Genomic DNA, 13,267 nt, shown 5'->3' with positions numbered 1-13,267 from the left:
CTCAAGCATACAAAAACTTGGGAAGCTCTGCAGTGCTACGCGGGGGTGGGAGGCACTGCAACCTTTTTCACTGTGAGTGTAGACCATCTGTGGCCTAAGGCAAGTGTTTGAGCTGCCGCAGGCCAGGCCAGGGGTATACTCAGTGAACCAAGGCAGAGGACCAGCTTCCTCCATCAGACTGCCCCAAACTCAGCCACGAGGCCCCTCATATGCTTTCATTCATCAGCCCCTCAACCCCAGTGCCTCTTGGTTTCTCCCCTTGCCTTCTATACAATCCCCAGGGCTTTACCTCTCTTGCAGACTGTGGGCTTCTTGTAGACAGGCCTGTATGAGCATTTTATCTTCACTTCCCCAGACCTGCCAGTATAGTCAGTACCAGACACTCACTGAGGTCTAAGGGATGTCTTTTCCCATCTGAATTAGCCCGAGAGCTTGTGAACTGGGGTTGGTGGGAGACCCACCCATAATGGAAATCCTCACCTCGCTCCTTCCTCTCTTACCGTCTCTACTGCTGGCATCTGCTAAGGCTCTGGCACCTGTCAGTTACAGGGCAGGTGCTCAGAATCAGAGGCAAATGAGAGCCCTAACTGCCTTAAGGGAGCCCACAATTTAGAGGGTCTAGGAGGTGTATAAGGCAGCTTTTCTGTCTCCAGAGGGGCTAGAGGATAAGTGCACAGAGGCCAAGGGCTGGGAAAGGCCCACCTGGGGGTGCAAGATTGAGAAGGATTTCAATTAATGGAATCTGGATAACCCAGAAGGAGGGATGTGGCGAGACAAGTCACGAATGAGAAACAGCCAGAGTCCAATACCCGGAGAGCCATGGGCCATGGAGCTGGTGGGACGGGTAGAAGCAGCTCCGTGCTGGGCCGGAGAGTCAGGACTCAGGGAACTGTTGGAAGTTTGCATAACAAGTAGGTGGTTTAGAAGGGTTAATATGGAAGCATGACGTAGGTGGACAGGAGGGCCAGGAGGTGGGGAGGCTACTGTGTGGGCAATGAGAAAGCAAATGTTATGGGAAGGGCACTGGGCGGATCATAGGAGACCCTGGCTCTAGTCTTCCTGGGTAAAGCCATTAATTCCAGGTGGGATCCCGCACCCCCATTCTGTGAAATGAATTTCAATGAGATGATCTCTGTGCTCCGTCTCAGCTCTATGATTTATTGATCTAAATGATGTAGAGCTCTTTCCGGGTCTCAAAACTGCTCTTGGAATGCAGAGATGGTTTCTCATGTTATTGAAACAACTAGTTCAATTCTTCTGTGACTACAGCAATTACTTTATAGATAATTGCAGAGCTAAATTTGGTGACATTCTCTCAGCTAGGTCAGAAAAGGCAAATATGGGATTTTTTCACTTTAGTTTTAATACTTTAGGTGCATATTTGTGGTCCACCTAATGCAAAAACATTTCATGTTATATACTACATTATATACATTAAAAAGATGACTAACCTAACAATGCAAAACCAGAAACCGTAAACATTTAGAAGAGAATGACCACTGGAGATGTTACAGGGGGTGGAATTTGGCTCTGAGCTTCCCAGTAGCCAGAGCAAAAAGAGAGTATAGGAGGAATTGTAGTTTAGTGGCCTCATTCATATAAACAGTTTTCTTTCTTCACAGTTAAGCATTCCATTTCACTGGACACACTCAGGTAGGCTCCTTATAGGAATCACAAATAGAGAAATTGGGATGACTGAGCTGGGTTTCAAGAATCTTAGGTGCACAATTAACATGAGGTTGCTTAACTTTCTTTTGCCTCTTGCATACACAGCGGGGCAGAGGCTGTGAGTGATTTGGGGCCTGTAAAATGCAAACGAACATTTGTTTTTTGAATGACAATTCAAAAAGAAAGGGTGCATTATTTCTAGTCTGGGGATGGGGACTAGGAGAATTAAAGGGCATTTTGTCTTATTTTCTACATGGCAAGACCATCAGAAAGATGTACATGGTAGTCTCACCTACCTCATACCTCAAACTCGAGTTCTGAACTCCTACTTGCCTTTATAAAATGATCAAAGTGGCTGGGCACAGTGGTTCATGCCTGCAATTCCAGCACTTTGGGAGGCCGAGGTAGGTGTATCACAAGGTCAGGAGATCGAGACCATCCTGGCTAACATGGTGAAAATTTGTCTCTACTAAAAATACAAAAAATTAACCAGGTGTGGTGGCATGCACCTGTCGTCCTAGCCACTCAGGAGGCTAAGGCAGGAGAATCGCCTGAACCCGGGAGGCGGAGGTTGCGGTGAGCCAAGATTGCGCCACTGCACTCCAGCCTGGGCACCAGAGTGAGACTCCATCTCAAAAGAAAAAAATAATAATGAAATAAAATGACCAAAGCAGACAAGGACACATGGCTTGGTGTCTCCCATTTCTGCCCCGACAAACTGTGTGGCCAGGCAAGCAAAGCTGTCTCATCTCTGCACTTGCGTTCTTCTCAGTGAAGCAAAAGGCCTTTTTTTTTTTTTTTCCAGCTCACAGTTAAAAATCTGAGATAAACAAAACCCTAGAGAAATAACTGAGTACAACCTGACTCTCAAAAGAGAAATAGGTTATTTGTACACTTTTAGTTCTGAGAAGCTGCTTACAAGCAAGGGTCTTACGTCCCAACAGGTAAACTATCTGAAACCTCCCTAACAAATAAGTCTTGGCTCAGTCTTCTGGAGCCTGCAAGATTGATCCCGTCTCCACAGGGAAGCCGGAGTAGCCAAGACACTGCTGTGTGATAGGAATGGCTAGTAGAGAGCTACGCCACCCATATGGGGTCTCCATTGTGACCCCAGGGTCTCTCCTGCACCTGGTACTTGCTCTGGACTACGTAACTGTCACTTCATGAATTACACGTTGGTGAATCAGGTTGAGTTCATTGAAGGGAGGAACCCATTTCCATCTTTTTACTCTGCTTACCACGCTTAGCCTAGAACCTCCACAGATCCTAGTAAAGGTTTTTAACAATGAATTCTTGGAGACAAACTGTGCTCTATGTTAAGACAGAAGACTGTCTGCCAATGGGGCAAATACTACCGAAGCCCAATACAAGCGAGTTAAACAACCCTGTGACTGCTTTTCCTTTTCTTTTACAGGGACTGATCTGAGGTCCCAGCTTAATTCCACTAAGGAGCCACAATATACAGAAGTGCTCTACAAACTGTCAAGTGCCATTGCTACAATGCACAGAATAGTCACTGATAACATCTCTCTTCTGCATAATCTTGGAAATTTCCCCAAACTCAGTTCCCTCCACCTTAAGTGGGGACAATGATGACTCATGCCCCCAACCAGGATTGTACAGATGCAAAAAGGGCTATTTATGGAAACCAAATCCCCTCTATAAGTTATGGATTATTTATGGTTGCTCCTTAAGGGACAAAGTATAGTGCCATGAAGGAAAAGGTTGAGTTGCATCATTTAATTTTAAGCTATTTATTTTCATAAACATGAGGTATTTCAAAGTGCTATAAGATGCAGCACTAAATATATACATTTTGAAGAAATTAAACACAGAACTTTGCATTTACCCAGTTCTATGCACCAAACATGAACAAATACATTAACAGGAAGAAACAGGCTAGGAAAAAGGCATATATATATAGTAAATTTCTTTACAAAAGTTTCTTAGTTCAAAAAGTGATAAAGTAATATCTACTCAAAACTTTCACAACTCATTTTCATACGAAAATATAAGTATCAAATTTAGTTATGTATCAGCGTCATACTAAAGTATACAGGCAGTGTAAGAATTAGTACAGTACATAACAGAGATTAACAATATATTTGTATACAAAACATGCTCCTCAAACATTGAGGTATTATTACAGTACTTAGGTATGAACTTCCAGTCTAATACTGGCCGCAAAAGCCACCTCTCATTACCCAGGACGTATACAAAAGGCGGATGTGTCAATGGTATTTACAGAAATGTTCCCCAGGGGTATCAAATGGCAAACCCCTTACGTGGCATCTGCTGGAACTTAAGCACCATTTTAAAAAAGAAGGAATGACTTTCTGTTGTTTGGAAACTTGGAACACACAAGGTGACTTCAACAGCCCCAGAGGCTCCCAACCGTCACCAACTTTTACCGCTGTCATGGAGGTGAGGTGGAGGAGGCTGCAGGGCCACCCAGCGTCCTGGGAGGCAGGCTCTCCAAGGTCCCAGCAGAACCCCACACTGGTGGTCCCGCTCCCCACCCAGAGCCGAACTCGACAGGGGACCGATTTGAAAGTAAACCAACATTCTTAATGTCAACACAATGTTTGTTTAAAAAAAAATCAAAATGTGCAAAGTGGCAGTGACTGTCCAGTTTTGAGAAGCGTCTAGCAAGTCCGAGCGTGTTCAATTTTCTTTAGCAACTGCTGCTGTCTTGCCTGCAATTTTTCCTTTTCCAGCAAAAGCTGGTGCTCCTCGGCCTGGAGGGAGTGGACATACTCGGTGGCCTTTTTCAAAATGACCACCTTGGCGGCCTTCTCATTCTTGACCAGCTCCGGCACGTGGTCCCTGAGGGTGAGAAAGCTGGACCGAAGGTCGTTGCGGCGCTGGCGCTCCAGAATGTTGTGGTTCCTGCGACGCTCACTGTCCTCCGAGTCAGAGTTTCGGGGGCTCAAGCTCTTAGCCTTTGGGGGGATGACACTCTTGAGCGGACGTGGGGACACCTCATTCTTTATCTTCTTCTGGGGGGGTGCATCCTCACTCTCCACGTAGGGAGATGGGGCGGCATAGTTGTGCTGCTGGTGGATGGGAAGGCATCGTTTGAGGATCAGCTCGCTGGACTGAGCCCTCCCGGGACCCAGGGCTGCGTTTTTGGGACGCACAGTGATGGTGAATGTGGTGACAGCCTTGGTGTTGGAGGAGGAACGCCGCTTCTCCACAGTGACCACGTCAATTTCCTCCTCTTCATCTTCCTCTTCATCATCTTCATCATCTGAGAACAAGATGCCAGTTACTCTCATGTGAGAACCATTTGAATGAAATTCATATATATTCATGTTATTATGTATGTGTTATCTGTCTCTTCCGGCAGACCCTGGCACAGAGTGTGTTATTTTTACGGGTCCATCAATGTAGATGTGGACAGTTATGTATGTTTTAGATCTCTTTAAAATAAATATATCTGTAGGACGGACGTGGTGACTCACACCTGTAATCCCAGCACTTTGGGAGGCAGAGGCGGGAGGATCACCTGAGATGAGGAGATTGAGACCATCCTGGCTAACATGGTGAAACCCCGCCTCTACTAAAAATACAAAACTTTGCTGGGCATGGTGGCATGCTCCTGTAATCCCAGCTAACTCGGGAGGCTGAGGCAGGAGAATCACTTGAACCCGGGGGGCGGGCGTTGCAGTGAGCCCAGATCGCATCACTGCACTCCAGCCTGGGCAGCAAGAGCAAAACTCCGTATCAAAAAAACAAAACAAGAAAAACATACATACATACATATACATGTATGTGTGTATATATAAGTATGTTTTCCTTCCCCATTCCCCAACTGTGCTTTCAGTCTTCATTCAAGACTTTAGCAGGTGGTAGAAATAAATATAAAGAACTTGGCCTTCAGGGTCAGACAGAATCCTGGCTCCACCGCAGACCAGTTGCATGAACCTGGTCAAGTTACCCAGCCTTTCTAAGCCTCTGTTTCCTCAGCTATTAAATGGGGACACCACTTTGACAGACAAAACGTAGACTTAGCATAGAGCTGCGCCTAGTAGACAGATGCTCAGTAAATGGTAGCTTTTATCATAATCACCAGTCTGCCCGGTGGACTTATTTACATTTCTAGCTCCACACTTAAAGAGTTGAGGCCTCTCATTTTAGGAGCCTCATTTAGCAATTTACACATGGTTGTGTTTGATTTTAAGTCCTTAAACAAACTAGAGGAACAATTTAATTAACTGAAGAAGAAAAACAACTTTTCATCCACAAACCTGAATTTTATACAAGTAAGCAGTTTTGCATTTAACAAAGATCAAGTCTAAACTACAAAGCCATAATCCACAGTTGGTATAAACCCCCAAATGGGAGCAGCCCTCCTCAAAGCCACCAATAACAACAGCAACAACAAAAACGTGTAGCATCCTGTGTGCATTCTTCCCCTCTCTCCTCATTGACTACCACGCCGGGCTAGAAAATTATTGTTTAAAATACAAGCATGAAAATCAAAACACATCTTCTGCTTGATCTGAAGGGGACCGGAAAGCTGAACAATTGTGGGATTTGTTCTAAAGCCGAAATGTGAGGCTGTTCCAGTCTGTAGGTCCCTTTAAGCCAATGTTTTGGTTTTCTGCCAAGAAGACAGCTGTTGGACGGAAGTGCTTCCTCACCGAAAGCTGTCAAGGCGCAGACATTAAAGGGACAGAGCCGTTTCAAACTGGAGGCTTATCACCAAGTTTCCTTCCAGGAGCCTCAAAGATCTCTCCTCAGCCCAGAAGTAAATTTAGGATTGTTTCCACCTGCATTCTGAAAACACTCGTTTTCCAAGTCCAAGGAGGGGGATGGTCCCAGCTCCCTGCTCCAAGGACAAGGCAATGCCACTCTTTGGGTTGAGTTCTGTTCATCCAGACCCCCAGGGAAAGGCCTGGTTTTAATCCTTCGCTTCAGCTTAAGGCACAGACAAATGCACACAATAGAACTAACCAGTGAGTCCTCCCAGGATGCAAGCATTCCTGGAGAGGCTGCTGAGTGCCTGCCCTCACCTTCAAGGGCACTGGGTTACAGATACAACTCACATCTCAAATTAGGCCTGGAATTCAGGCTGGAAGACAAAACTGGAGCCAGTTTTCACTGCACATTGGAAAGAGGAGGCCCCTTAAGAATGTACACAACTGCTGTTGCACTTGCAGCCAGCTGCTGAATGGAGGGAGGGAGGGTGCCCCCACCACCCCCAGCCTTTCAGATCCCGGGCCCGCCTGCTGGACTCGCATATCGCCGCCTGCTGGCCACGCACCGGGAGCAAATAGCCCACCACCCACCGAGGATGGGGGAAGGGTACCGACATTTGGAAAAAAAAAAAAAGAAAACCGGCTCTAGCCATCTGTGCAACCCTCCTTAAGTTCCTGCGCCTTAAAAAGGGCTTTGCACAGCCCTTGTATCTTTTCGGGATGTCTTTCCCTCCCCTGACCTGGGCCGGAGTCCCTTTCACCCCTGCGCTAACAGGTTTCTGTCCAGGCAATGCACCCAGCAACCCCCTAAACCCTCACCCGGTTTAGCCACAACTTTCTCCAATTTTATTCCTCTGGCTGCGCTACAAAAGATGGGGGGGGGAAACGGGGTGAGGGTCCGTGACGGCCTAGAGGAGGGCTCCTCAGGAGAAGGTGGAAGGAACTTTAGTAAAGGCCAGAATTGGAGAGCACCCTTTGCAGAGGCCTTCTCTCAGCCCCTTCTCTTTACCCCGAGAAGAGACTTGGAGGAAACTGGACCTCTCTGCCCCCAGCACTGCCTCCAAAATGCTCCCTAGGGCAAGACATACGAGCACTAACAAAGGGGACGCGACCCGGGGTCCAGTGCCCCAGGGAGGCAGCCGGACCCGAGTTCGGTCTTTACCTGAATCGCTCAGGGTGTCCTCTCCAGAGGTACTGAGGGCCTTGTGGTCGCCGCCGCTGGTTTGGCGGCCGCCTGGGCGCGGAGGGGCGACCCCCGGGGCCCCGGCTGGGGCGGAGACACCCGCCCCCGAGGCGACCGCAGGGCCCACCGCCGGGGCACCGGCCGGGGCTGCGGGCATGGGCGCTGGCTCGCGCTTGTTCACAGGAAAGGGGAAGACCACCGCAGGATCCACGCACTCGGCAGCCGGGTGGGCGAGCTCGGCGGGCAGGGCGGCCCCGGCGCGGCCGGCTCCCGCAGCCCCGCCGTGCCCGCGACCCGCAGGGCTGGCGGCGCCGGCTCCCGGGGACTGGGCGGTGGAACCGGCGGTCGGCGGCCCGCGGCCGTGCTGCAGCTTCTCGCTCACGGCGCGTTCCAGCTTCTCGCGGGCGGAGAAGCCGCTCCACATGCAGTCCTGGAGAATGACCGGGTTGGGGGTGAGACCACCCAGTCCACCCAGGCCGAACGCGTCCTCCTCGGCCGGGCTGCCCCACAGCTCGTTCTCGAGCAGCATCTCCGTGACCCAGCTCGGGGGCTCAGAGCTGTGCTCCGCGAAGCCACGGCTGGGCGACAGCGGGGGCGTGGGCAGCAGCTCAAACTTCTTCCAGATGTCCTCCCCCGGGGGGGTCGAGTCGGGGCCGCCGAAGTAGAAGTCATCTTCGTCCGGGTAGAAGCAGGGCTGCAGCGAGTCAAACTCGAGGTCTGGGTTCTTGCAGATCATGCCCGGCATGGTGGACGCGGAGCAGCTCGGCATCGGCTCGCCTCCCGGCCGGCGACTGAAGACTTCTTTCCGCCCCGCTCGTTTTAATACCGGGGGTGCTTCCTTCCCGTGGGGGGCGCGGAAGGCGGGGGCCGGCGCCGACCTCCAACACTGCAACCGACAGACACACCGGAGAGGGTGGGCAAACGGAGCAGACCGAGGGGAAAGGCAATGGGCGCCCCCTCTAACCCGGTTCCCCAATCTTCCCTCCAAGCCCCCCACTCTGCCCACGGCTCCCGAAGGTGGAGGAAGTTGTGCCTCTCGCTCCCTCCCTCCCTCCTTTTGTGTACAAGCTGTCTACGACAGGGGGTGGGAGGGGGCATGCAGATGCAGGGGGTGGTGGCGTGGCTCCGCAACTTTGGAAACTGCCATTTCATTCACACAAGGCACTGCCTGGGGGAGGGGGCTGTTCCAGGCTGCAGAATTCTAGCTCTCACGAGCACGCAGACAACCCCACTCGCAGCGGCGAGGGGCCGGCTGCTCTGGGGAAGCCCTGGGCTCTCCGACCCAGCTACCGGGTATGGTATTTGGAGTACCTTCTACCCGCTTTGTAAAAATGCAGCCTCGGGAGTGCAAATGATAGCAGGGGATTTAGGAAACTTTGCAAATGAAAAAGCCTTTCTCTAGACAGAGACCAACAACAGACACCCATATCCACAAATCCTTCCCCTCCCCAAATTTGAGCAAACGCCCTCGGCATTCACCCGCTGCAGGGATACTCCTACCAATAGCTTATCTGGAACCTCTCTAAGCCCATCCCTGCTCTTCCAAACCCCCAACAGCGTCCTCTTCCAGGGAGGGGGAGGTTGAGCCCCTGTTCCCGGGAATGGTGCAGCGGCGCCCGCGCGAGGAGGGTCACCGGGAAAGCCGCCTCTCCTCCGAGCTGGAGCAGCCGTGACCCAGATTACGACCGCGGTGGCCTCGCCCTGCCTAACCCCCCGTCTTCTTCCTCCAGGGGCACCCTTTGGAGAAGAACCCCAGCCTAGGGTGGGGACGCACCGGCTCTCCGACAGCTCAAACACAGACAGATCTTCTAGAGCAGGGGGAATTTCTTTTCGCAGAAGCCATTACTCCCCCCGGTAAGGGCTGCAAAAGGATTAGGGCGGGTCTCCTTTAGCCAGGATGGCTTCGGGGCTGGAACTGGCTTTTCTGGGAAAACCCAGAGATGGTTTTGTTTCGGAAGCAGAAACAGTCCCCCGGGCATATTCGGGCGCCCGGTGCGCACGTCGCAATCCCGTCCAGGGCTTGCCTTGCCCCGGCGCTCGTCGCTCCCTGGGCGCCGGGCGGTTTGGAAGCCCTGCTCCTTACCTCCCGCCGACTGCAGGGGATCCGGAGGCGATTCTGCGCGGGTGTCTCCGGGTGGGCCGGGGGGCGGGGGTGTCCTCGGGTGGCTACAGTCTGTGCGCGCTTGCGCCTGGCTAGCGCTTGCTCGGCTCCAACACAGTTCCCAGGAGCCCCCCGCATCCACCCAGCGCGTCCAGACAGATGACTGTCACTGCCTGCGCTTTGAAGCTCGGGGGATATTATTAACTGAAAAATCTGACACACCCGGGGGGCGGGGAGAGAAGGGGGCTGTGGCGCAGACAAGGGGGAGGGAGAAAGGAGAGGAAAGCGGCTTTACCCCGCCCTCCTGATTTCCATAAAAATCAGGGGAGGCGCCAAGGCTTTCGCGCCAAAAGCCACTTGCTTTTCTTTGCAGAGAGAAGGCTGCAAAGCTGGGAAGCCCGGGGTGTGCTCCTCCCGCCCTTTTGGACCCCCGGGCTTGCACCGGCTGCACTCTGAGAACCAGCTGCGCGCCGAGCGGTGCAATGCAGCACCCACCCTGCGGGCCTGGCAATTGCTTGTCATTAAAAGAAAAAAAAAAAAATTACGGAGGGCTCCGGGGGTGGGTGTGTGTTGGGGAGGGGAGACCGATGCTTCTAACCCAGCCCCTGCTTTGACGGCGTGTTGTGCAGCTGAGCGCGAGGCCAACGTTGAGCAAGGCCTTGCAGAGAGGTTGCTCCTGTGTAATTCCGAAAGAAGGCTAGTCCGAAGGTGCAAAATAGCAGGGAGAGGACGCGCCCCCTTAGGAACAAGACCTCTGGATGTTTCTAGTTTCGAATTGAAAGGAGAGGGGCGCCCCCCTTGTTTGAAAATAAATAAATAAGTGCGAGCTACGAGGGTGGCGCCGCGGTGGTTTCTTCGGCCGAAGGCGACACCTCGCGGAGACTGAGCAGAAAGCGGAGCTGCCCGGCCTCGGCGCGGACCTGGAGGGCGGCCACTCCGCAAGTCTCCCGCCATCCCCGTGGGACTGTCCACGAGTCCTCACCACTGCGGAGGGGAGGCGGCCTGGGTCTGCTTCCGAGGGGGAATGGGCGTACGTTCCCTGCAGCCGTCCCCAGGGCTCCCAAGTTAACCTTTTCAAAGCCACCATTCTCCCCAATTATGGGCAGGCGAATCTGATTTCCAGAGATGGAACTGCTGTCCACACCTCCTGAGATCCAGCCTCGGCTCAAAAAGCTTGATTCCGAATTGTTGAAGGGAAAAAGGAAAGCTGCTGTCACTACTTCGTTTCTTTGTGCCTCAGTTTCCTCAATTGTGAAATGGAGTTCGTAGTGCCTCTTACCTGAGAGTTATGAAAGCTCTCATAAGTCTCCAGCCCATAATAGTTGTGTCAGTTATTATTATTATGATGACTACGACATGATATTCTTCCGGGGACAATAACACCTCTCTGTCCAGCAGCAGCATTGGCCCCTCCACCATCAAATCCTGGCTTTCCTTCATGCTGGTCTAGCTTTCTTACAGGTGCATTTGTCTGCGGGGGATCAGACATTATTGCCCCTGCCCGCCAAACTCTCCAAGAACAATCCTGGTCTCCTGGACAGCCCCCTTCACAACCAAATACACAGTGAGGTGGGATTTTGCCTTGAAAAACATTCCTTAGGCTTGTGTGGAAGGAGGGAAACCTGGCCCTGGGATTGGGGTGGAAAGGCTTCCCCCTCTCCCCCCAACTTTTTTCTCTAAACTGGAAATGCCATTCTCCATCGCCCCCACCTCTTCAACTCACCATCGGATCTAGTTAAGGAGGAGGATGCTGAGGGTCAGGGGGCAACCCATAAAATGCTCACAGATTAGCATTTGTGAAGGCCTCTCCAGCCCTGACCCTGGTTGCCTACAGAGCTACAGGGAGAAAGATTCCCAGAGTTCTAGGAAGAGGCACATGAATGCGGATGAGCTGCCCTTCCAAGTACCTTTATTATTGTTATTTCCCTCACAAATGTAAAAGGCTTCACCTTTGCAAAAGCCTTTTACAGCCCCACTTCTGCTTTTCCCTAGCCCCCTAATCGACATCAAGCCCTCCTGCTGAATTCTCACCTAGCATCCTGTCCTTTCTTGCCCAGCACTCACCTCCATTTGTAATGATCTATGCCTGGGAGTATTTGTTCAGTGCTCACTTCGGTGACACTGTAGAAGACAGGCTCACTCTCCCTCGCTAACCTGTGATGACCTGGGTCAGTTTTGCTCCAGAGGGGATCCTCAGGGCACAGCAGCGTACCTGTATATAGTAAGTACTCATGGTATTGTTCAAGACCAAGATCACTGAATGAGTTATTTTAAGGCAGCCAGATCTTCCGTGGCAGGACTGTGAAAATAGGCCAGGATGGGTTCAGTTGCTCGGAGTCAAAGCCCTACCTTTGTCCTTTCTCATCAGATGAATGACCATCAGTAGGTCATTCACCCTTTGTTGAGGGACAAGGTGTAGCAGAAGAGAGGGACAGAGGGACAGGAGACCTGGTTACTCTACATGCCTTTGAGCAAATCATTTATACTCCCTGGACCTCAATCTCTAATCTCCTGCTTTTAATGCAAGCCAGTAATTACTGACAAGTCTGAATCTGAAGGTTAACAGAATGATAAAATGCAACAAATATTTATCGGTTACCTTCATTTGTAAGTAGAAAGATAAAAGACTTTGTATATGGAGAAAACATGCTAATGCTGATTCTTAGTCTGCTTATAGAGAAGCCTGAAAATCTCTCTTAAAAATGTTGAAATACTTCAACTATGTGAATACACACAAAACAAGTCTTCATATGGCTTCAAAGCCAAGGTTTTGTTCAGTACTGCCGTGGTTTCAATGTGTCCCCCCACAAAAACACATGTTGGAAATTTAAACCCCAGTGCAATAGTGTTGGAAGGGAGGTCCCCAAATGCCAGTGGGATCTAGACCTCAGCCCGTGTCCAAGCTCTTGACATTGTCAAGAGAATGAATTCAAAGACCAGTTGGAAAATAGTGAAAGTACGATTTATTGCAAAGGGAAAAGTACGCACTCAAGAAAAGGGAATGCGGGTGTACTCGAGAGACTCACATGAAAGGGGGTTTGGGGCTGCTACCTTTATGAGTTTCTTTAACTAAGAGGTGGAATATTCATGATCATTCCTAGAAAAAGGTGGAGATTTCTCAGAACTGTGACACTACCTATTTTTACAGCAAATATGGGTGTTCTCGGAACTCTCACGATGTTAGTGGGGTGTGTGAGTTAGTATGTTAATGAGTGTATAATGAGGTCCTAGGAGAAACCTAGGTCAAATCCAGTGCCATGCTGGGTTCAGTGGGTCTTAGCCAGCTTGGTCCACGCTCTGTTCTTCAGGGTCTTATCAGGCCATGGCCTCTGCAGCTATTTCCACAGTTTCCCTTTGCTAGTTATGTGAAATTGCTCCCTGAAATTTTCTATTATTCTGCAGCCACCTTGTATTATTCCTGTCTCAGGACCTAATGGGAGGTGTTTAGGTCATGAGGGTTCCACTCTTGTGAATGGATTAATGCTAATTATAAAAGGGCTTGAGGCTGGGAGTTTGATCTCTTGCTCTCTCTTCCTTTTTCCTGCCATGAAGGCCCTCAGCAATTGCTGGCACCTTGATTTTGGACTTCTCAGCCTCCAGAAACATGAGAAA

General features: G+C 50.7%; 1 protein-coding gene across 2 annotated transcripts; it reads right to left on the bottom strand.

The window, feature by feature from the left end:
• Positions 1–3,406: 3,406 nt before the first annotated feature.
• On the bottom strand, positions 3,407–9,859 carry MYCN (MYCN proto-oncogene, bHLH transcription factor). Of its 2 annotated transcripts, none has more exons than XM_009183719.4 (3): positions 9,638–9,859; positions 7,534–8,440; positions 3,407–4,918 (listed from the first exon to the last, which is right to left on the bottom strand). In XM_009183719.4, the coding sequence occupies exons 1-3, from the start codon at positions 9,791–9,793 to the stop codon at positions 4,314–4,316; spliced, it is 1,668 nt and encodes a 555-aa protein (XP_009181983.2). In that variant the 5' UTR covers positions 9,794–9,859; the 3' UTR covers positions 3,407–4,313. The 2 variants fall into 2 exon arrangements, with proteins under 2 accessions (XP_009181983.2, XP_031510798.1); XM_031654938.1 differs by having other exon boundaries at positions 9,329–9,830.
• Between the last annotated feature and the right edge of the window lie 3,408 nt (positions 9,860–13,267).

This window comes from Papio anubis, chromosome 14 (assembly GCF_008728515.1).
Source record: "Papio anubis isolate 15944 chromosome 14, Panubis1.0, whole genome shotgun sequence".
Classification (NCBI taxonomy): domain Eukaryota; kingdom Metazoa; phylum Chordata; class Mammalia; order Primates; family Cercopithecidae; genus Papio; species Papio anubis.
This window is presented reverse-complemented; position numbering and strand designations above follow the sequence as displayed.

Bases quoted from the DNA above. Each gene is read 5' to 3' on its own strand.
- MYCN (XM_009183719.4), bottom strand. From the start codon at position 9,793: ATGCGGGGGGCTCCTGGGAACTGTGTTGGAGCCGAGCAAGCGCTAGCC. The intron at 8,441-9,637 runs GTAAGGAGCAGG...TGTCGGTTGCAG, and splicing joins TCCCCTGCAGTCGGCGGGAG to TGTTGGAGGTCGGCGCCGGC. The intron at 4,919-7,533 runs GTAAAGACCGAA...TCTTGTTCTCAG, and splicing joins GGACACCCTGAGCGATTCAG to ATGATGAAGATGATGAAGAG.